Below are 24,215 nucleotides of genomic sequence, written 5' to 3'. Positions count from 1 at the left end.
CATTTTGAAGCAAAAAGCAGTGTAAGTGAATGAAAGTACTCTTTTTATCTAAGAATGAAAAATCTTTTTAAGATTTTATGAACATGAGAATTTTGGGCAAAGAGTTTCCATGAAAGATGTGGCTTATGTCCATGGTTGCTTGTGCCTCTGCTAATTTGCCAGGGTCCAAATGATACACTACATGGGTCTTCATCATTGTCACCAAATATCATCTAAGCCCTTGTGCCCAGGAAAGCCAAGGGAGGAGACAATGCCATTTCTACTCTCTTGTAGCCTAGCCTTTTCCTACAATTTCTTGTTTCTGTTGGTGTCAATATTTTCTCCTTGGCCAGACTCAGTGGTTCCCGCCTATAATGCTAGCACTTTGGGAGGCCACTTTTGGAAGGCAGGTGGATCTCCTGAGCTCAGGAGTTTGAAACCAGGCTGAGCAAAAGCAAGACCCCATTACTAAAAAGTAGCCGGTCATTGTGGTAGGCACCTGTAGTCCTAGCTAGTTGGGAGACTGAGGCAAGAGGATCATTTAAGCCCAAGAATTTGAGGTTGCTGTGAACTATGAGGCCCTGGCACTCTATCCAGGAGGGCAACAAAGTGAGATTCTATCTCAAAAAAATTTTTTTTTCTCCTTGCCTCAAAGAAAAGAGACCCCTTAATCAGCTAATAAATGCAATAAAAACGCAACAAATCTGTAGTGAGGGAGAAAGGGCAACAATGCTAGGAGGGCCAAGTGCTTCAAATGTTGAGCTCCATGATGGGTGGAATGCTCCAAGGGCAGAGCACATTTCAAATGTGCCTCACATACTTACAGACTGAGTGAATTACCTGAGAATGATCTATTAGCAGAACAAGTCCTTTCACCACACTGACAGGGTCGCCAGAGGCAGACAGCACTTTGGACATCAAATCACTGTATCCATTGAAAAAAGTGACAGGTCTGAGTTGGACATCAAAAAGGATAGCTGACATGCCAGCATAGGAGTCAAGGTTCTCCTCCCCTTCATCGGGAGTGGCTGCAATTAAGGCCTCCAGTCCTTGGGCTTCAATGACAACCTAGGGAAAAAAATCAACATAACGTTCATGACACAAGCTCCCTGCCTGCTCTGTAAATGATGGTGAGACTTCTGAGTAACAGCTAGAACTTCTCTAGGGTTCAAAAACTCAAATATCTACAGCAGCTAGGCAAAAGCAAAAACAAAAATAAATGACAGACAAAAACCTCTATGCCTGAATGTAAGATGAGTTACTTTCCCCATTTAATCCTCACAGCTCTCCATGGAGGCACACATTTTTACCTATTTTGTAGATGAGGAAAACAAAACAAAAACAAACAAACATAAAAAACAAAACAAAACAAAGGCTCAAGTTTACCAGGCTAATAAATGGCAGAGGCATGACTCGAACCCCTCCGACTATATAGACCATGAATTTTCCATTTTATGCTGCCATTCTAGAGATGTTCAGTGTCTCCAGAACCGTCATCCATAATGGATCAGCTATCTCAGTAAGCCTCTGAAAGGAGATGGAAAGTCCATCTCCATTTGGCACAGTCAATTATAGTACTCTATAAGCCACGACTCACATCAACTTTTCTCCACAGCCAAAAAAAAAAAAGACATGAATACCATGGAGGGGCTTTCAAGCCCTGATTTCTCCCATACAAAGGGATCTTGTGTATTTTCCATTTGCCGTACCCAGCTTCTTAATCCCTGGGTGTTTGGCATTTCAAAATGCATATCAGAAAACAAATGGTGATTCCTCAGGGCAGAAGGGCATAGTATTCTGACTATGGTACTGCACTATCCAAGGGTGTAAGAACATAAAATCGATAAGAATTCTAGTTTTCACAGCACTAGATCATTTTTACAGCTTACATGACTTTATTTACAAAGTTAAAATTTAATACGCACAAAAGCTAAAAAGAAAGCATTTGTCATAATGAGAAAGACTTTATAGATCATCACTAATTTTTGCATAAAACTAAAGGGACAAAAGTCAGCCAGTTGTCAAATGTATTCTTTTCTCTCCTAGCAGTATTGGAAAAATACTGATTGCCTCTTTAAAGAGCCATATTCTCTTATGAGGGGGTTTCTATAGGAAATCAACCTCTTCATAGAAACACCCAGAAAGGGAAAATGTATTCTAGAATGAAATATTTGAGGGGAGTCCTAAGGAATATATCTGTGAATAGAAATAAGATATGATTAAAAAATGTTTATGTGAGAAATGCTGGCACAACTTCAATTATGTAAATATGTGTGCCTTTGAGAAGACAAGTGGATGTTTGGTGAGTCCAGTAAATCAAATCACTTCAGCATCAAGATCCTGTCTGAAATTTTCCCTAAGACTATAAACTATACAGCCTCTTACAGAGAATGGAATCATGGGGAAAATAAGACAGATACCATCACTAACTGGTACATTCTGAAGTGTTACCAAAAGTCTTGTTTTTATTTTACCTCAGACTACTTTCTTACCTAACTGATTAAGCTCATTTCATGGGCAGGGAGTTACCTGGCTTCCGTGAAGGTCCCCTTTCCCAATGTACTGAAAGATGTTCAGGTTACTCCTCCTTAGAATGCCAGAGCCGGAGTATAGGATGTCTAGGCTGTATGTAGATGCGGAGTGGGGTTTACCTAATGACAAAAAATAACTGCAACTTAAAAACAGCCTTAGCAATGCCAGGTTGGGGACGGGGCATCAGGGGAGGACCCCTTTTTGGTTTACATACGTTCTATGTAGCCAGTATAGGCAGAAGAGGATCCACTGGTGGAGAAACGGTCATAATTTTGAGCCACCATTTCCTTCGAAACACGACGGATCATTTTGCTGCAACATGGAGAAAGAAAAAGCTGCACATTCATGGCAGTGGCTGTTTCCCAAGTCGAAGTTGGAAAAAAAACACCCCAAATCCTCAGTGGAAGGAAGAGGATGCCAAGTTTTCCTCATGCCTGTCCAACACCAGGGGAGGTGCCAGCTGGCATATCAGGGTCAAAATCAGGACTGGCCCCTTCCTTACGCAGATATTTGACATTTTTGGCAAGGCGAGGATACCCAGCTGCGAGATGGCTTAGGCCGTCATACCTTAGGAGTTAAGCACATGTTCCTTGAATCACCATGGTTCTGTTGTTAAGTAGCACCTACATTTAAGCAAAGCTGTGCCAAACTGGGAAGGTTGTGCATTATTTCTTTAAATGTTTTCCTACTCCGTCTAATGTTCTCACTGCCTAATGATCTATAACAGGAGGTTTCCAATATTTCTTCTCTGTGTTGTTTTCAATTATGAAAAGAATCCAGTAAAACCCCATAAAGGAACTATTGTTTTCTCTGGAGTAAGTCTCCATCCTCACTCTGTGTCTCTGTCTTATCGAGGTAATTAGTGTTGAGATTGTTCCACATATGATCACATAATACTGATAACATCAGCAATAACAAAATTATGACAAAATGGCAAAACATCAGAATAATCAACTAACGAAATCTGAACCTTGGTTTGAGGTAGAAAATTGTTGGGAGGAGGGAATAGTAACCTTATAAGTTTCCTTATATCACTAGGTTATATGATTTTAGCCTAGAAAGGAAAAGATGAAGAGGGTCGTGATACGTGTCTGCAAATCCTCGGAGGATCTTCAGATGGATGAATGACTCTACATGTTCTGCTTTGCTCCAGGGATAAAACCAGAGCCAATACAAAGTAGGAAGATTTCAGTTAGTACAAAGATATAATGATGAGACTGGGACCTGTTCCCTTATAGGTGGTGAGCTTCCTGCCACTGACAGGGGCAAGCCAAGTCTGTACACTACTTGTCAGGAGACAGACTGCCACACTGGAGAGACACCAAGTAAGTCGGCCTTTAGTAGCTCTCCCCACTCTGATGTCTTTAGTTCTGGGACTTTCACCCATAATGTGGGCAATGTCTTCCTCCTATTTCCCAGGATGCTCTCCTACCCCATTTTCTCTCCTTTCTTGTTCAAAGAATTGCTGGATTCACAAGACAAAGGCAAGAAGTACACCCAGAATCCCCTCCACAGTCCAGTCCATTCGGACCCTGCTCCCTCTCCCATGTGCTCACCTGCCCCCTTCCCTGCTCTTTCCTCTGTTCTGCTCACTCCCTTGTTGCTTATTTCTTCAATCTTTTAGTTCTTGCTTCTCTTTCCTTTGACCTATTACTGTCCTCTTTTTTCATCTTTTTCTCTTTCCTTTCCCCCCTGCTGATCTCTGTTTTCCTTTTCTATGGGATATGCTCAACTTTGATCTTTTCTGGGGGTAGTGCATGTAACTCAGAGGAACCATAAATTCCTTCTGTGGCCCTCTGATTCTGGTGAGAAGGAGGTTTCGGAGAGCCAACTTTGCAGAGCGACATCAGGGAATCTGGGAGGTGAGGCGTGGGAAGCAGAAGAAAGTTAATCCACTAAGAGTAACTGAAAGTGAGGAAGTCTGCTGATCACACTCATCAGACCTTGAATAGTCTTAAAACGGGGGCCAAGCTCAAGGTTGTAAACTTAAACGGCAAATTCATTTGATTGTGATAAATGAGGTTTCAATGATCCCTCACACTTGGAACATTAACATGAAGGACCATTTGGAAAGAACTTACTTCATTTTGTTGTGCAAACTATAAAAATGGTCCTATTGAAAGTGCAATTAGATTTTAAAACATTTGGCAATATATATTTACCAGACTGAGCAGGACACCCAGAGTAAAAATCACACCCATGGTTTCAAATCATAATGCCAAAATGAAGTTGTTTTATCCGACTCACTGAACAGCCTTCTTATTGGAAATTTGGCTTTCTTTGGTTTTATTTAACATAATCCAGTGTAATGACCACATCGGTACCAACAGCCTACACATGTACCACACTGACATATAAAGAAGCTTGAAAAAGCAGAGACACACGTGCAATGTATTGTACCTTCCAGGCATTTCAAAACGTAAGATGTCTTCAACCATGGCGAGCATATATTTATTCATTTCTTTGGGAAGCTCCCCGATAGAAAGCAGTATGTTTTTTACTTCCATGTAGGATGGATTGTTGTTTAAAATGACAGCAGCTGCAGTAGTACGCACAGTCTTCTCATGAATTTTTTGATTCTGGTGGTATATCCTGTTCAAGGTCTTCTTTACCTGTTTATAAGATGTTCAAACTTAGGGCACAACTTAGATTTTTAAAATTGATATGGTAGCAGGAATAGCAAGTGATCATAAAAATATACATGTGTGCTATATTTCCCAAGTTCCTTTGCAATTAAGTTGAAGCCATGTGACTAGTTCCTACTAATGGACCAGGAACAGAGTCCATGTGGGTCACCTCCAGGCTGAGGCAGTTAAGAACTGATATGCTTTCTCCATCTCTTTATTCCCCACCTGTAGTGAACTCAGGACCACATAGTCCCCTACCCACATTAGGTATAGCACGAGAAATACTTTTGATAAACTGCTGAGATTTTGAGGTACATGTCACTGCAGCATACGCTGGTGTTACCTCACTAATAGTGATACTATGTGGCAATGGGGCTCTAAGGAGAGGGGACTATAGGAACTCATATTTCCTTACAGTGCAGTACCTGAGAATCTTCCCTTTTCCTGTTTGCTTTAATTAATGAGCATTTTTTTTGGGGGGGGGGTTGGAGGGGAGTCGTTTTAGGTCCACAGCAAAATTGAGAGGAAGTTACAGAGATTTCTCACGTACCCTATGTTCCCACACATGTTCAGCCTCCCCAGTTATCAGCATCCTATACCACAGTGCTGCATCTGTTACATTTGATAAACCTACTTGGCACACCATTATTACCCACAGTCCACAGGTAATACATTAAAATCTTAAAAAAAAAAAAACAAATATTAACATCAAAGAAAATGTACCAATATAATTACATTCTGTGGCACTAAGTAATTGCATAGGTTACTAGCTTTGCCTAATGATATGTAGTGTGGGGGGCTCAGACTAAGCATTTATAAGTATTTCTTTCAATTCCACTTCCCTCTGCCTTCCTCTTTCTCCCTTAAATCTTGGCTTTGCTCACCGGTATGTAGAAGTTGAGTAACTTGCCCCAGAACAAACAACTAGGAAAGGGCCCGGACAGAATTCATACATAGGTCTGTCTTTCTCGAGAGCCCGTCCCCCTAACCCATGTGCTTTGCTGCCACGACTTTAACACAAAACTGAAGGAAGGAGCATAGCTGGCAAACCAGAAACACCATTCTCAGCAATAGTGTATCCTGAAGTTTATATGGTTTCCTGAAATTGTAGGGGTAGGAACAAACAGGGTCGTATTTAAGACAGAATATTTTAGTGGTGAAAAATTTAACAGTTTTAAAAATTGACCTTAAAACTGATGAAAGTAAATATATTTCTACAAAGAATTTGTTTCTTAAAATATAATAATGCTTCAATATTTGTGCTTAAAAATATAGGGCATTATCTATTTAAAATGTGAGGCTGCTTTAGATTAGCCTTAAATGCAATGTAAGAGTTATTTCTAAGCAGAAGAAACAGAGTGGGAGAAAAAATGGAATGACTTGAGAGGAAGTTTGCATTTGACTCATATTCAGGTGTGCTTTTCTTCTCCTTGGTAACGTTGCAAATGTTCATGATGATTTTACCTCATCAGTTATGAAAGGGACATCGTATCTTTGGAGAGCAGTAATGGCAAGGTGGCTGATGGGCCCTTCTCCCGCTTCTGCATACTTCAGAAGAAGTGGGATGCCTTCTGGGAGCAGGGCATTCTTCAGAGCCAGCAGATACATCATAATGTCCTCTTTCTTCTCTGCTTTTTCCAGTCCTCCCAGGATTAACTTCTTAGCTTCAACTACTGCCTAAAAGATCACATACCTCAGATATATACACGACCATACATAAAACAAGACTTGAGCAAGACTGGCTTTATGCTCGGGTACAAGAAGACAACCTGATGTTGTAGAAAGTTTTGCATTGGTGGCCTGACTGAGGTGATCAATTAAATAAAAGAAGTAAGAAAAAGCATTTCGCAAAATTCATTATCCTTTTCTAACAACACTTAAGAAAATAGGCATCTATAGGGACATGTCTTAAACTGATCCAAGCCATCTATGACAAACAGCCAATATAATATTGAACAGAGTAAAACTGAGCATTTCTGCATTGAACTGGAACCAGATGAGGATGTCCATTATCACTATTGCTAGTCAACATAGTGCTAGAATTTCTATCCGATGCAATCAGGCAAGAGAAGGATATTAAGGGTATCCAAAAGGGACAAAAGGGTGGAGGGCAGCCACATACACCAACGAGTAGGGCAGCCACATACACCAACGTTGGAGGCCACATACATCCGGCCTGGGCCTGCTAAAGAACAACGACAACTGCAACCAAAAAATAGCCCGGCGTTGTGGCGGGCGCCTGTAGTCCCAGCTACTTGGGAGGCTGAGGCAAGAGAATCGCTTGAGCCCAAGAGTTTGAGGCTGCTGTGAGCTATGAAGCCATGGCACTCTACCAAGGGTGACATAGTGAGACTCTGTCTCAAAAAAAAAGAGAGAGAGACACAAAAATATTTCTTAAATGTCTTCCTCTGTGTGGCAGGTAGTTTGCTAGGTACTTTCCAAATATGTTCTTTAATCAGGAAAGGTATTTTTCCTAATCTGAAAAAAAAGGAATAATGGAAATGACCTACATGACCATGTGTGGGAGACATTGACTAAAACGCATCTATAAGCAGGAAGCAGTGTGAGGCAGTTGTTGTAGCAAGAAATGAGGAAGAGCTCTGTGAACCAGAATGGAGTGATTCCCAGGTTATATTGTTACGTGGAAAACATAAGATACAAAAAAGTATACAGAATGCTATATCTTATGTAAGAAAATAAAAAGAAATAAGAATGTGTGTTTGTGTGTGAAAATTTGCTTACTGTTTCAAAAAGAAACATAAGAAAAAAACTCCCCAAACTAAAGAGATAGGTGAGAAGACAGGGAAAAGTTAGGGAAGGAAAGGAGACCTCTTTGAGGAAGGCTTTAAAAGTACAGTTTTGAACCTGTGAGCTCAGGCAATCCACCCCAAAGGCGACAAAGTGAGACTCTATCTCAAAAAAAAAAAAAATACAATTTTGACTTTTAAACCATTTTACATAGTCAAGAAATAAAATTAAATCAAAAGGATAGAAAATTACCAAATTCAACTCAAATAGAAACAAACCTAAATCAGAAATTCGGCTCTAAGTACAAAATATAGACAAAATATTGGTATTTGTCAAATTGATAATATACCTAAACAGAAGAGCACAAAAAACAATGAATCTAAGCCATTTTTGAGCAGAGAACTCTGACTGTACACTTCAATGAAAGATATTCTGAGGACAAGAAGAATTGTAATGAAGTCTTGCTCTTCATTTAGTTTGTATTTGTAGTTTCCACTCTGTCTCCCTCAGACTCCAATTCAGCCGACAACCAGTCTATATATCCTCTTGTTTCTTTCTAAATAAAATATCTGAGCATGTCGCTCACCTGCCTAAATACCGCACTGGTCTCCCTTCCTTCTATAGAATGAAGACCAGACTCTTTAGCTTACCATTAACAAAGATTCATCTTAACCTCTCTTCTCTTTCCCCCCTTTCCTGTGCCTCCACCCCTATCTATCAGCCCCACCAACATATAATTTCGTGCTGCAGCCCCTGGAAGCTCTCACTGTTCCCAAACATACCAGAGCTAGGTTGGGGTTGGGCCTTTTCATACATTGTTGCATTTCTTTTAGAATGTCCTTCATTCCTTACTATGATCTCTTCAACTGAAGAGTGCTTCTAGATTATACTCAAATATTACCATTTTGGTGAAAACTTCCCCAATGCTCTCAAATAGAAAAAGATGCAGCATCTTCGGTATTCTCAGAGCATTTTGTTTACATTTCAACATTATTTACCTGTTTCTGTTTAATAAACTGACTTGGAGTTGTTTGATGGTGATGAAATATTTTATTCATCTTTATATTAAAAGGTTGGCCGTATGCCTAGCACAGAGTAGGTGCTCATTAAATAACTGCTGATGAGTGGATCTTTTTATATATGGGTTTTTAGCCAAGATATTTAATATGTGAAATACTAAAGTAAACCAGCTACTCAAATAATTATGGAAATTAAAAAATCTAAGAAGTAAACTTTTTCTATTATAAAAATAACACTAAGCTTTTTTCTGCCAGAATTTAATAAACTGATATGCAAAATTTTTAAGGTCACTGTTTTTAGTAATCTTTTTCATATTTCACGTATATTGCAGTTATAGCTTGCCTTTTTTGGAACCATTTGGTTTCAAGAATGTTTCCCTTATTGCTTATAAGCACTTACTTGGTAAGCAAAATAATATAGTGATGTCTTTCTGAGGTAGAAAAAAAATGCTGACTGCAGGTTGGCTGCATAATAAATGTGGACAGGAAAAAAAGACTTTTTATATATCGAGCATCTTTAATCTATTTACATTATAGAATGAAGTGCTATGTTAGATATTGATCTATTTGGATTTTCTAAATTTAGTTATGCTTAGCAAGTGAGTGTTTTTGCTTTTTTCTTTTTAATGAGAAAGATGCGAAAATTGATATTGCACTCAGGCAAGTAGAGAAGCTTTGAGCAAATGAAATTAAAATTAAAATATAAAGTTCTACGTGATAAGAAGTAACTAAATGCCCACCATCACAACCCAAACCTACAAACCACAGTTACTATAGACAAAATTCTGTTCCAGGAGGTAGATTTAGAGTCTAATATGTTTCTGCAGACAAGAACTATACCATACGCACCACTGAAAACTGAGCACATGGTAAACATACATTGGTAGGCAGGTTAATATACTATTTATTTTTTATCATTACTTAGGTAGCTGGAAGCAATTGGTGTTGAACAAAACCAAGATAAATCTTAGCGTGGAACTTACATTCTAGGGAATGGAAATAAATAATAAAATAATAAACAAGTGAATTGCAAAGTACGTTACGAGACAAAAATTGCTATGCAGATTGTGAAAGTAAGATAGGGTTAGAAGAGCAGGAGTGCCATATTGGGCAGCACAGTGGGTATCAGAGAGGGTGGTGTGGAACCACTTACTTTGAGTTTGCAGTCTTCATTCTGACATAGCTTCCTGACCAGGGCTCCGATGACGATCATAACAGTTTCTCTGATGTCCTTGCTTCCAAAAGAACCTTTGAACTTACTCTATTAGCCAGACAGGTATAAAATAGGTTACTAAGACATATAAACATTTCCAAGAAACACCTTTAGAAAAGCAACAAAGTAACCAATACATGCTTGAGGAAATGTTTTTATGTTTCTAGATTACAAGCACAGAATTTTGCTTTTGAGACATTTACAAATTCAATCTCTAGCTTTGAATTGAACAGTTAATAGAACCTCCCCATTTCAGGTATTTTTAACGTGGGAGAGTGTATGAACTGATGGATTGGATTCATTGAGTCAGTGAACAAAGGAAACAAGAGTTTGTAAAATTATATATGTGGGTGAAGAGGAGCTTCATCACTTTTATTAGATTCTCAATGGCCCCCTTTGTCCAAAAAGGCTATGAACTATTCCATTAAATCATAGGTGGATAAATGCATTTAAAAAAGAAGTCTTAGGTCCAAAGACAAGTCTAGCTTTTATTTCCAATATAAAGTTTTTAATATCAGAAGAATTCTATCTCTTCAATCAAGGTGTATAAAAAAATCATGAAGATTTCTGAAGTCAAAACAAATCTTTTAAAACCGATTAATAAAGTATAAACTAGAAATTTTGTCCTATGCCATGTAGTATGATAGGTAAGCACAATCTTTAAGTTTCCATATAGCTTATACCATTTAATGAAATGGAATTGCAAATTAGTACTAAGTGAAGAGTATTTACTGTGCAGTTAACAACTGATGAATAAAAAACAGTCCAGTACAATTTGAATGTGAATACTCAGGAGTCTCCAGTATGCAGCTTTCATTCTGAGCTAAGCAGCTCTTTTTTTTTAAGTTGGTAAGAAAGGATTTTTGATATATTTAAGTAACACTTTATTTACATATCTGTATAAAGCTAATTATACATTGGGAAAGGTTTATTAGAAAGGGTTTTTTTTTTATTTTTGGTTGTTTTTTGTTGTAGGAGAATAAATGTGCTACGGCTCCTTATATTCTTAGGTTAGGCACAGAGGCTCTTGCCTGTAATTCTAGTACTCTGGGAGGCCAAGGCAGGTGGATTGCTTGAGCAAGGAGTTTGAGACCAGCCTAAGCCAGAGCAAGACCTTATCTCTAAAAACAGGCTGGCATTGTGGCAGGTACCTGTCATCCCAGCTACTTGGGAGGCTGAGACTTGAGCCCAAGAGTTTGAGGTTGCTGTGAGCTATGATGCTACAGCACTCTATGGAGGGCGACAAAGTGAAACTATGTCTCAAAAAAATAAATTAAATTAAATTTTAAAAAAGAGTTACATTTTTGAGTTTTTTTTTTTTTGTTAAATTTAAGAGTCCTTATTTTACCAGTGTCCATTTGACTTACAATGAGGGCTCTCAGGAGTTCTTCATTGGGATGAGAGGCAAATCCACAGGCATAGAGAAACCTCTCTTGGAGGATAATGCTACTGTCACTTTTGAAATCCAAAAAGTCCAAAATGGCTTCTAGTGAGTCTGGGGTCTGAGCAGAGGTGACAGCATCCACCAGCTGAGGTCTACAAAAAAAGGCACAATTGTGGATATGCACGTTTAGGCTGCTTAAAGAATTCTTTAAAATCTCTACTATTCACAACTTCTCCATTGGTTTGTGTTTCCTAAACAAGTGAATTTTTTATTTGAACAAAAGCAAAATGACTAAGATGTTCTCAAAAAGATCCCACACTTTATTTTAAACATCTCCCTTAACTCCCCTCTCTTACTCAAACTATGTATACTCAGGATATACAAACTAATTTTACCATATTAACCAAATGTATGAATATAATCTGTAGATTTGTAAATAAAAAGTATATTGGTAAAATTATATATTAGGTTCATATTGTTTTCTCTATGAGTAATATGTAAAGGCTATAGTCTCTAAAATTTATTCTGTTCTTCCAATTCGCTTTGCAAGAAACATGTTTCGCAAATACCTAATTAAACTAAAGCAGTATCATTTGATGGAAAGATGGAAAATTCTTTTAACTTTAACTCCTATCCAAGGGTAAAGGTTTTGCTCTTTCTTTCATTTTTCCAAAAGTAAGAAACCACCATGGTATTGTTCTATGTTCAACCACAATAAATATGTGTGAGCAGAACAAAACTCCTCAAGAAAATTCTAGTTACAGATGTTAGTCATTAAAAAATCTTGTTTGGTTGTGTCCAGGAAAGTAAAATTTCTGAAACTAGGTGTTTTACGAATGAACATATGTATGTAAAATTATATACCACCTCCATAGGAATAAATTAGACATGTGTTTACTACGTTTAAATGGGACATACTTGCACTACATCATTTTGATGCTAATAAAAACCTAGTGAATGAAGCAGAGACCAAAAAAATGTCATACTTAGTGAGTGTCTGTTATGCACTGCGCCGGAATCTTTAGGTGTGCAATCTCTCTTTAGATTCTTTATCTGAAAAGTGCAGCTTAAAACTGTTTGCCTCAGGATTGTTGAGAGGATTAAATTACATAATCTATGCAAAACATTTAGAGGAGTGCTTGGCATACACAGCAAGTTATTAATAAATGCCACCTATTTTTAATAATCCCGCTTCATTAAATCCACGGAATATTCCTGTCCATTTAATACTAATATCACCCTTCACATGTTAGAAAATAGGTTCAGAAATTTGAGTCATTTGTTCAAGGTCACATAGCTAGTGAAGGGTGTCACTGGGATTGGAACCTAGGTTTTCCTGACCCTGGAGTCCATGATCTTTTAAGTACATTGGTATCTTCCAAAGTGTTTTTCATGTAACACTAGTCCTGCAAAATGCTTTAAGGAAAGGGGTTTTTAAGTTAACGTATATTTCAGAAAATAGTCAAGAAAATTTATAAAAAATGTTATCAGATTGAAGATCATGAAAATTTCTGTAACAAGAACTATTTAACCAGTGTTTTCCAACTCAGTTGCTTACTGAATCTTTTCCCTTTAGCATCCCTGTTTATACCTTGCAGAATATAGGCTCTTTGGGAAACGCTGTATTTTACCATTCTGCTCTTTACCATCCGATAATAAATAAAGGGAATTATTATCCCTATTTTCCAGATGTTGAAACTAAGGCCCCGAGAAGCTAACAATACATGACTTGTTTAAAGGTTATGCTACCACTGGAGGTCAGAATTTAAAAGTAGATGGTCTTGTTTGAGTTCACTCTAGTATCCTTTCTATTACGCTGTGTTACATGTGCATTATGTATTAAATGGTATAATAGTGTGTAATCAGGTTTAGAAAATATATTATGCAGTCATCCAAATTATTGCTGCTTTAAGATTTTTCAGATACAGATAATTCTAAGGTATAATCTCTATTCTAAATTTTTATTCTCAGTATTTTGGACTTTGAAGACAAGTCCCTCTACCAACATATTTTAAAGTTTTATGAATAAAACAGAGCCTGAAAGTTATGGTTTTGTATATCTTTCTTTTTTTAATTAAAACAAAATTTGTTTGCAAACAGGGTCTTACTCTGTTGCCCTGGCTAGAGTGCAGTGGCATCATCATAGCTCACTGCAGCTTCAAACTCCTGGGCTCAAATGATCCTCCTCCCTCAACCTCCTGAGTAGCTGGGATTACAAGTGCACGTCACAAGGTCTGGATAATTTTTGTATTTTTTGTAGAGATAGGGCTATCACTCTTGCTCAGGCTGGTCTCAAACTCCTGATCTCAAGCAATCCTTCCACCTCAGCTTTCTAAATGCTGGGATCACATTCATGAGCCACTGACTTTTCATATTTTTCAATGCCTAGTTTAAATATTTATTTTTGAAGAGAGTGACCAACTTGTAGTTAGTCATATGGAATTCCTATTATTATAATTTTTACATGTCCTCCAGGCAAGTAAATAAATACAATTCAAAATAAACACATCTTCCAAAGAAATCTAAGCTCTCTTTCTCTAGGAGATTTCCGTCCTTTGAACTCAGTGACTGCTACTGTTGTTCTGTGTGTATGTAACTTGGCCAATTTCTGATTTTGATTATGTTAATGACTAGTTTCCACTGTCTATCTAATTAATTGAACCATGTTCTACATCATCAATTAGAATAATTGTCATCATAGGACTGAATCTATATTTACAGGCAATTTTCTTTTATAGTCTGAAGAAACACTGTCTTTTCAGACAAAGTAGATTTGAGAGTTAAGTCCACTCTCTAGTACACAAGTGAAATGAATCACACTTTCACTAAATTTTAAATAATATATGGATTTCTTTTCTCCAGATTCTTTGGCTTTTTGCTCAGTTCTCAATTTTCCATATAAAACATGGCTTCAACAAGTTTTTTTAATGAAATCATGTTTTTCAACTAAAGAAGTCTTTTTTTTTTTTTTTTTGGTTTGTTTTAATTTTTTAGTCAACTCAAATCTTTTCAAGTGTAAATGAGTAACTGGGGGACACAATTTCTAAAACAGCATGGCATCACAGGACTGAGGGTGCGTGATAAGGCCCTGCCTTCACCTGTCTCTGGACCAAGCCAGGACTGATGGAAAGTCCTAAAGACAAAGAAACACTCATTCTGAGTCACTACCGAAAACCTGGTATTGTATTCCTGGCCTAGTGACTGTTAAATTAGTGCTTTGTGGTATAACTCTTTGATGAAAAAGTAAAACAACAATATAATTGATGTGGAGGTGGGGCAGTTGGTTTAAAAGAGGTCTATTTTGCTTAATAAAAAACAACGGCCCAAGAAATGTTTTCCGACAGACAACCCCAGACAAAGTTTGGGGAACTTACAGAATTTCCTTGTTTTCAGTCTTCAGGATTTGAAGGATCTCTTCTTTCTTTGCAGTCCTGAGGTGCTGAATGAAGGCCAGGAAGTGTCTGACAGCCTCAGCCTTGGAGAGGTTGTCAGGCTGCAGATGTTTCCTGATGGACTGCCAGTGCTCCAAGAGCTGCAAGACACACCTGCTGGCTCACACCCCATTCCTAATTCTGAACATCCACATTTACAAAAATGTGTTCTCCCCTGATACAAAGAGTATCTGACCTCAATTATACCCAATGGCTCCCTGTTCATATCACTCCCCTATAACTACCAGAGGCCTCTGACCAGTGTTCTATTCCTCTGAAGACTGTTTGGGCCTATTTATATTTAGCTGGAAGAACACTGGGCAATAATTATCTGGTTTCTGAACATATAGTCATCCATGGCTACACCAAAGGAATCATACCTGAGGCCAGGCTTTGACTGCCATAGTGAAATTGTGCAGAAATTTAATTAACAGCAGAATATTTTGGTAGGAAAAAAAATCAGAACTTTAAGAAATACATCAGATTTCTAACTAACCTGTACTTCACTGAAGATCTATTTTTGTGATAGTTTCAGCTTTCTATTCTGTCTCTTTATGGTACTGTTTTCGTGAAATTCAATGTTTTATTATTATTAACCATTCATTATACTGAATGGTTCATTGCTTATTTCTATGTTTAGAAAACTAGTATTTAGATAAAGGTCATTCTCACAAACTAAGTTATTTCACTGTGGTTTTTAAAAACAGTAAAGAATTCTTTTTTTTTTTTTTTTTTGAGACAGAGCCTCAAGCCCTTGCCCTGGGTAGAGTGCTCTGGCATCACAGCTCACAGCAACCTCCAACTCCTGGGCTTAAGCGAGTCTCTTGTCTCAGCCTCCCAAGTAGCTGGGATTACAGGTGCCCGCCACGACACCCGGCTATTTTTTGGTTGTAGTTGTCATAGTTGTTTGGCAGGCTCAGGCTGGATTCGAACCCACCAGCTCTGGTGTATGTGGCTGGCACCTTAGCCACTTGAGCTATAGGCACCGAGCCAAAAAACAGTAAAGAATTCTAATTAATGACATCTCTTGGCTTTGAAACAAACTAAAGAATTAATTTTTCATAGTTTACTACTTTCCCCCTAGTTTTACAGAATGTATTAAGTTCTATTAGTGATAATCGACTTTCTAACTTTAGTAATCAGCATGCTACCAGTTTGGGCTTAAGTGATTCTCTTGCCTCAGCCTCCCGAGCAGCTGGGACTACAGGCGCCCGCCACAACGCCCAGCTATTTTTTGGTTGCAGTTTGGCCGGGGCTGGGTTTGAACCCGCCACCCTCAGCATATGGGGCTGGCGCCCTACTCACTGAGCCACAGGCGCCGCCCCTCAGTTTTTAAATCATTCATTACTTCTCCTATGCCACAAATACTCGTTTTTCTCTTTTTTAAATCCCTTTTAGCTATCTGATTTTAAGAGATTGTATTCCAAAACAAAATTTTAGCAATATTTGCTAAACATTTACTAGGTCATTTTTGAAGGCAAAGAGCATGTCAATATGAATTCAATTCCTTTTTTTACTTCAAAGAGCTGGAATAGAGACATTATACTGAATTCGGTGAAGTAAATATCTCAATGACATAAACCCTTCCTATAATAATAAATTTTTATTTCAAAAATCTTAGATGGCTTATAATATTGAATAATTATAAGGGGAGAAATTAATAGTACACAATGTAAGAAAAGATTACTTTCATTAGGCACTTCTCTAAATAATTTCTGTCTCATGTGACACTAGAAAATTGCATTAGAATGATATATGTATATGGAAGAAAAACAAAGTTTGTTTCAAATGCTTTGCTCTTCCTCTAATTCAATTTTAGAAATTGACAAAGAATTACTATCTTGTACTAAGCAAATGATGGTGTTACTTCTTCATGATTTCACTTTTCTAAATGCCAGTAATGTCCAAAGGTATCTACACACAGAGCAGGAAGCCCAGGCTTTGCTCTCCTGATAAGAAGTTAAATATTAGAAAATGCCGGACCCTAAAATCATTTCTGTAACTTACACACATTGCAACTAATTCATGAAACAAATAAAATTTCTCTTCCTTGGATTAAATATGTTGCAAAATAATCTACACTTTGCCCTGGGGAGGATAGGATATCTCATTTCCGGCTATAATTGTAAGGGAGGTTGGGGTATGGTAAAGAAGTGTTTTCTAATTTATCCAGAATGCTCCATATCCTTTTTGTATCTCATAGCAACCTGCAGAACACTGAGGTCAGTGTATTTCCCATGTGCACAGATCAATGTTAAGAGACAGAACTTTCAGCCTTTGCCCATGTTCTGGACACCATAAGCTTCTCCCTAGTTTTGTCAGGGCCTTTGTCTCCCCACCTCCTGCATTTTAGGTGCAATTTTGAAAAGGCTGCACCTAAGTCATAACATTTTTTATTTGAGCCGAGTAGGTGGTATTTATCTGGTAATTGGATTATGCATCATCCCGGGTGCTTATTGTGGGATACAGTCATAACTCCATGGTGGCTGGCAGTTCTTTAGAAATGTTCTTCATAGAAGAATCTGATGCTTTCATTGGGGACAAAAGGACAATCGAGTTTTAAGTCATGATTATTCTGATATTTGTTCATACTCACAGAAGGGCATCTTTTGCACTCGCTCTGGAAGACCTGCCCAACAATGGGAATGGCCGTGAACTTTGCGTCAACTGCTTTAATCACCGCAGCAGCCTGCTTTCCAGGTCTCAGCCTTGGGCCCGCTTCGGTTGTCCTCAGCTCTAATTTCTGCCTGCATGACACCCAAGAGAAACACCCCATGACAACATTCTTTTGAGGGAACAAAATACTAATTGCCATCCTTTTAGCAAACTAGATACTAATTTATTCAAGTTGTACACAGCCATGTCTTTCAAACTACAGTATCTCCTGAGGTAACTGGAACCTCATGATAATTATGAAGTCTTTCTGGAGCAATGATTTTAGTCAAAGATTTGAAAATGTAAGTGTGGATTTTCAAAACATTGTGACAAGAGAATAGAGAGAAGAAAATTTGCCTAGATGCTGAACAAGATATGGATGTCAGCTCTTTTCAATTTGGCCTCGCTTTCTGAAAATGATATCTTCAATGTGACCACGTCACTCGTTAACCAGGACAGTTCAAAAAGCTTATTTTCCAAAAATAGTCTCGATAATATTTTTGTCTGACTTGCTCTTTCAGAACTTTGTCTCTCTGCTGGCAAAAGGTAGAGGCTATCTACCTCTCCTGGAACCTGGGTAGAACTCTGTGACTGCCCCAACTAATAGAGGACACTATAAGTGACACTATCTGACTGCTAAGGCTATGTCTTCAAAAGGGAATTCAGCTTTTATTTGGCAGACTATTGGCACATATGCCATGGGAGACTTGAGTTACCCTACAAGACATCTGGCTCCCTGAAGCTGCTGAGAGGCCCCGTGGAAATTCAGAGATGCATGAGGAGGCTCAGCTGTTCGACTTCCCAGCCCAAGCACCACATATGTGACAGAGCAACCTTTGGAGAATGCCGGCTCTAGCCAGTCCTTCAACTGCATAACAAAGGCCTAGCAAGGCCAAGGCAAGACCTAAAAATATGAAAGTAAAATAATACAATGATTGTTGTCTTTTATACCACCAACTTTGGAGTGGCTTTTTATATAGCATGGAAACCTGATAGACCTGATAAATAATTTAAAATATTTATTTTATACAAAAATTTAAGAAACCAGTGTAAGTATGAAATACTGTGCAAAATTCTATACAAAATGAGAGTTCAATGCAGTTGCAAGTATTTATGATTTGAGGACCTTCTTCTAAGATTTTGCATCATTTCGTTCTGACATATAGAGAAAAATATTTTGAGAAGCAAAGAATAAGGTATAATATATTCACTGTTAGAAAAGTAATTTTTCTCTGAATTAAAATCTCAAAATAAAAACTCATAGGTTTGAAATTCCAGTTCTTAATCCTGTAAGAACTATTTTGACGAGAGAAATGTTCTCAATTTTTTAAAGGGCCAAAATATTTAAGTTTTATGAATCACATAAAAAATTCTGTCATGTGTCTTTACTATGGAACTTTTCATGTTTTGTTTTTTTTTTAGCAACAATAATATTAAAAAAACTAAAAAGAAAATGCAAATGCTACCACTTTTTAACCTTAACATTGACAACATTTGACAGAGAAGCTAGAGACTAGAATTAGAAACTATATTAAATCAAATAATTGTCCTTTTAAAATTTAGATTATGTTAACATAATTTATTTTATTTTATTTATTTATTTATTTATTTATTTGTTGTTACTATGATTTGTTTCGTTTGAGACAAATCTCACTCTGTCGCCCTGGGTAGAGCACCGTGGTGTTGCAGCAACCTCAAACTCTTGGGCTCAACAATCCTGTTGCCTGAGCCTCCCAAGTAAATTGGACTACAGGTGCCTGCCACAAAGCCAGGCTCATTGCTCTATTTTTAGTGGAGATGGGATCTCAGTCTTGTTCAGGCTGGTCTTAAACTCCTGAGGTCAAGCAATCCACCTGCCTCGGCCTCCCAGCATGCTAGGATCAGAGGCTTGAGCCACCACACGGGGCTAGATAATTGCTTTTACACAAAATTTTATTAAAAAACAGGAAGCATTTACTAGGTGCCATGTATTGTTGTAGATGATATGAGCAAGATGAACAAGATATAATCACTGTTTTTATCACAGAAACATGCCACACCAGGATACTTCGGTCAGGGACAGACCACTGTGCTACAGTGATCCCGTGAGATTAGGATGGAGCTGAAAAATTCCTTTGTGTAGTGACATCACTGCCATCATAACACCACAGCACAACACATTAGTCACACATTTCTGGTGATACTGGTATAAATAAAACTACCACACTGTCAGTCATATACAAGTACAGAACATACAATTAGATACACTACATTAATACTTGATAATAATGATAAATTGCTGGTTTATATATTTACTATACTGCACTTTTTATCATTATTTCAGAGTGTATTCCTACAGACACATATGTACATATATATATATATAGCCCAGCCTCAGGAAGGTCTTTCAGGAGATATTCCAAAAGCAAGCATCATTATTGCAGGAGATGAGAGCTCAATGCATGTTACTGCTCCTGAAGACCTTCCAGGGGGAACCAGATGTGGAGGTGGAAGATGGTGATACTGATGATTCTGACCCTGTGTAGGCCGAGGCTAATGTGTGTGTGTGTGTCTTAGTTTTTAACAAGAAAGTTTAAAAGATTTAAAAAAATTAAAAATAAAAAAAGCTTACAGACTAAGGAAAGAAAATACTTTTGTACAGCTTACAACTAGTATATTTGTGTTTTAAGCTAAGTGTTATAACAAGAATAAAAAACTTTAAAAAATTAAAGCTTTATAAAAATAAAAATGTTACAGTAAGCTAAGGTTAATTCATTACTTAAGAAAGAAAAAACATGCTTTTATTTGCCATGTTCTATCAACTAGAAAAAAAATTAGAAAGATTGTTTTTATACATTTAGTGTGGTATAAGTGTACAGTATTTATAAAGTCAAGGACAGCTGATGTACAATAATGTCCTAGGCTTTCATGTTAGCTAACCACTCACTCACGGCTCACTCAGAACAGTTTCCAGTCCTATAAGCTCCATTCAGGACAAGGGTCCTATACAGGGGAAGCATTTTTTTTATCTTTTACATCATATTTTTACTGTACCTTTTCTATGTTTAGATATGCTTAGGCACATAAATACTTATCATTGTATTCCAGTCGTCTGCAGTATTCAGTTCAGAAATGTGATGAATATGCAGGTTTGTAGCCTAAAACAGTAGGCTGTCAGAAGGGAGGGGAGTGGAGGGAGGGAAGAGCAGAGAGAGGGAAGGAGGGAGGCGGGTGGGGGTGATGGTGTGTCACACACCTTTGGGAGCTGGGATACAATTAGAAGAGGGAGTTTACCTAACAAATGCAATCAATGTAACCTGGTTCTTTGTACCCTCAATGAATCCCCAACAATTAAAAAAAAAAAAAAAAAAGAACAGTAGGCTGTCCACATATCCTAGGTGGGTGATAGTCTACACCAATTAGGTTTGGGTTATGCCCCATCGTGTTCAATCAACCATGAAGCTGCCTACTGACACATTTCTCAGAAGGTATTCCTGATGTTTAGCAATGCATGACTGTATACACACACATAGACACACACACACATCTATTTCTTTACAAACCAAGTACAGTAATACAACAAAGAATATCAAAGAAAATAAAAATTTTAGTGTTATCTTACTTTGATACTATTTTCCCCGCAATGCTTTGTAGGAAATTCAGCCCAAAACTGTGTGTTTCTTCTGCAAGCACAGCTATAACAAAGCTGTCTTCTATCTTATAGGTAGTGACAGATGAGGCTTTTGAACTAACACCCAAGACCTAAATAAATAAATGAATAAGTAGTCATTTTTATAACAAGGACTCAGCCTTTTAATCTTTGTAGTCAAATTATCTATGTAGAAAAGAGCATCCCCTTATGCCCTTCTCTCAATGCCTCCCACCTACAACATATTCAAATACGTCTACCCATTTCATAAGTGAATCCATAGCCTAAACTAAAACTTATAAATGTTTCCAAATTACATTGCTACTTCATTATTCTCTTATTTTAAATAAATCTCTATAAAATGAATTATTCGAATGCCTCAAAGAAAGTGATATCGATCATACCTGATTTGGGATTGTGAATCCAGACCTTGCTATTTTGCATGAATCCAAGGCCTTCCTTTTGATCACTTTGTCTTGATGAGCCTGGTAGGTCACTTTACAATCCCCAGAGACATCTACCTAAAAACAAAGGCAAGAACAGAATGCTTGGAACTTCTTGTGGACCATTTGAATTCCAGTGGGAAGTGATTTAAAAATTAAGGTCCCTACCATGCCACCAGGGACTGCCTATTTTTCAGGATGACAAGATAAAAAGAAGACAGGAAGAACTCACGGTTCCCTGTAGCATCTTGATTCTTTCCTATCCCTTTTAGTTGAGTCTTACTAGTGTCTTCTCATTTTGTCATCTCAGAAATAACATGGGATTTTCTACTTCTCTGCATGTCCAGTAAGATTCAGACAAATGGCCTGGCTGTAACTGAAACCTCTGGCAAGTGGGTAATTGTGTTGCAAGAGGAAATGAGTGTTAATGCTGTATCTAGACTCTGTGTATGTGTGCCCATGTATGCATGTATGTGTAGCTTTAACTAGCAGAGTACAATTTGAAATTTTTAAAAACTTGTGGGATTACTTCGACTCATTATGAGGCACATAAACAATTTCAATTTAGACAAATCTATCCCAATATAGACCATGTTTAGCTTCTCTGAGCTTTTCCCTGGGCCTCTGCCAGCAGCACACCTGGTCCCTTTTCTAGCAAACTAGGGAACATTCTTTTGGCCCAGCCCTGCCATAAGGTTTTCTCACGGCCTGGCTGAATTCAGACTAGGAAATTTGGACTCCAGCCTTGACTCCAGGTGTGATGATACTGGGGGATCCACTTAACTTCTCTAATTTCACCTCATTTTCCTCACTTGTAAAATGAAGGATATGGGTACAGAACAGTGGTTCTCCACATGGACCATGCATCCAAATAATCCAGGAACACTGTGATAATAGAGACGCTCAGGTCCTCCCTAATATAATGAATTAAAATCTGTGGAGTCAATCCAGGGAATCTACATATTAAATAAGCTCCCTGTGGTATAGTGCAGCACCATGATGTCTAAGAACCAGGGTGATGACCCTCAAGGATTTTTGCATATCTAACTTTCAGTTATTCTGAACATCACCTTACTATAAACATTCTAACTCTCTTACACTAAATTTGAGTGATAAAACATTGAGGTAAATGGCAATTGTTTCATATGTAAATAAGACTTGGCACCCAAGTTGCCTTTTGTGAGCATTCCCAGCGCAGTAACTCTCCCCTGATTTTCTGCAACTAGAAATCCTTATACACCCTATAGACAAATAAGATTCTGAATCCTCAAGAATTTTGGTAAATACCTCATTGGTGGTTCCAGAGCTTAACTGTGTCTGAAAGAGGCTAGCCAAGCCTCTCTTGAGATTTTCTATGGCCACTGGTTCATTTTGATATGAGTAGAACTCTTTGATCTAGGGAGAAAAAAGAAGAAACACAAATGAAGCAAAAATGCATTATTTATTATTAATACAAGTGGCAGGGTAAGTCAGATTTTCACCTCTATTAGGGGAGAAAGAGATCTTTCTGGGAGAAAGACATTTGGTACTCCAAAGTTGGGATTTCTTGTTTGTAAACAGACAGCTATGTAAATTTCCAAGAAGCTAGACCATCAGGCTATAAAGTTTAGGAAGACTGATGATGAAGATTCTGGATATGATGGGCATAGCACAGGCAAAGAAAGAGCACTGATATAGGATCTCTGTGAAAACAAGGATTGCCTAAAGAAGAGAAATCAGGAACATTCCCTTTGAATGTGTCCTCATGTTTTCTCCCTGGGATCCTGCTGAAACAAAAACTAACCAAGCTCCATCCATGTAAACATGAAAGACGTAAAGTCTCCGTCTTTCTTTAAGGCTGCATAATATTCCATGGTGTACATATACCACAATTTATTAATCCATTTGTGGATCGATGGAGCTGGAACATATTCTTAGTAAAGTATCTCAAGAATGGAAGAAAAAGTACCCAATGTACTCAGCCCTACTATGAAACTAATTTGGGGCTCTCACATGAAAGCTATAACCCGTTACAACCTAACAATAGGGGCAAGTGGGAAAGGGAGGGGAGGGAGGGGGGTGGTGGGTAGAGGGAGGTGGATCGGTGGGATCATACCTGTGGTGCATCTTACAGGGGTATTTGCAAAACTTGGTAAATGTAGAATGTAAATGTTTTGGCACAGTAACTGAGATAATACCAGGAAGGCTACGTTAACCATTGTGATGAAAATGTGTCAAATGGTCTATGAAGCGAATGTATGATGCCCCATGATCATATCAATGTATACAGTTATGATTTAATAAAAAAAAATTTTTTTTCAAGAGAAAACCTTAGAGATCAGCAACCTACTGAAGTTCTAGCACTGCAAAAATCTGTACAGTAATAAATTAAAAAGATTATTCAAATAATAAAAATAGATGTATTGAAAAAAAAAAAAACTAACCAAGGTTTAAAATAACAGCAAAGTAAAATGTTCATAGGAGAGAACAGCAATCACCACCCGAGAGATTTCTGAGATGGCGCACCCTTCATAGGCTATCACAAGGGCTCAGGCATGGCCACGATGCCCAAGGTCA

General features: G+C 37.8%; 1 protein-coding gene across 1 annotated transcript in view; it reads right to left on the bottom strand.

Moving 5' to 3' along the window:
* Positions 1 to 24,215, bottom strand: part of MTTP (microsomal triglyceride transfer protein) — a 47,881-nt gene that overhangs the window by 10,567 nt on the left and 13,099 nt on the right. Inside the window, exons 4-15 of the mRNA XM_053555558.1 lie at positions 22,947 to 23,054; positions 21,621 to 21,737; positions 21,190 to 21,329; positions 17,530 to 17,680; positions 14,877 to 15,034; positions 11,486 to 11,654; positions 10,059 to 10,166; positions 6,603 to 6,815; positions 4,912 to 5,123; positions 2,726 to 2,823; positions 2,509 to 2,630; positions 820 to 1,047 (exon numbers count right to left, since the gene is read on the bottom strand). Of these exons, the coding sequence (XP_053411533.1) occupies positions 820 to 1,047; positions 2,509 to 2,630; positions 2,726 to 2,823; positions 4,912 to 5,123; positions 6,603 to 6,815; positions 10,059 to 10,166; positions 11,486 to 11,654; positions 14,877 to 15,034; positions 17,530 to 17,680; positions 21,190 to 21,329; positions 21,621 to 21,737; positions 22,947 to 23,054 (1,824 nt within the window). The remainder of the gene's footprint in view (positions 1 to 819; positions 1,048 to 2,508; positions 2,631 to 2,725; positions 2,824 to 4,911; positions 5,124 to 6,602; positions 6,816 to 10,058; positions 10,167 to 11,485; positions 11,655 to 14,876; positions 15,035 to 17,529; positions 17,681 to 21,189; positions 21,330 to 21,620; positions 21,738 to 22,946; positions 23,055 to 24,215) is intronic.

Source organism: Nycticebus coucang, chromosome 1, assembly GCF_027406575.1.
Source record: "Nycticebus coucang isolate mNycCou1 chromosome 1, mNycCou1.pri, whole genome shotgun sequence".
Classification (NCBI taxonomy): domain Eukaryota; kingdom Metazoa; phylum Chordata; class Mammalia; order Primates; family Lorisidae; genus Nycticebus; species Nycticebus coucang.
Note: the sequence above shows the minus strand (reverse complement) of the source record. Positions and strands in the feature narration are given on the sequence as shown.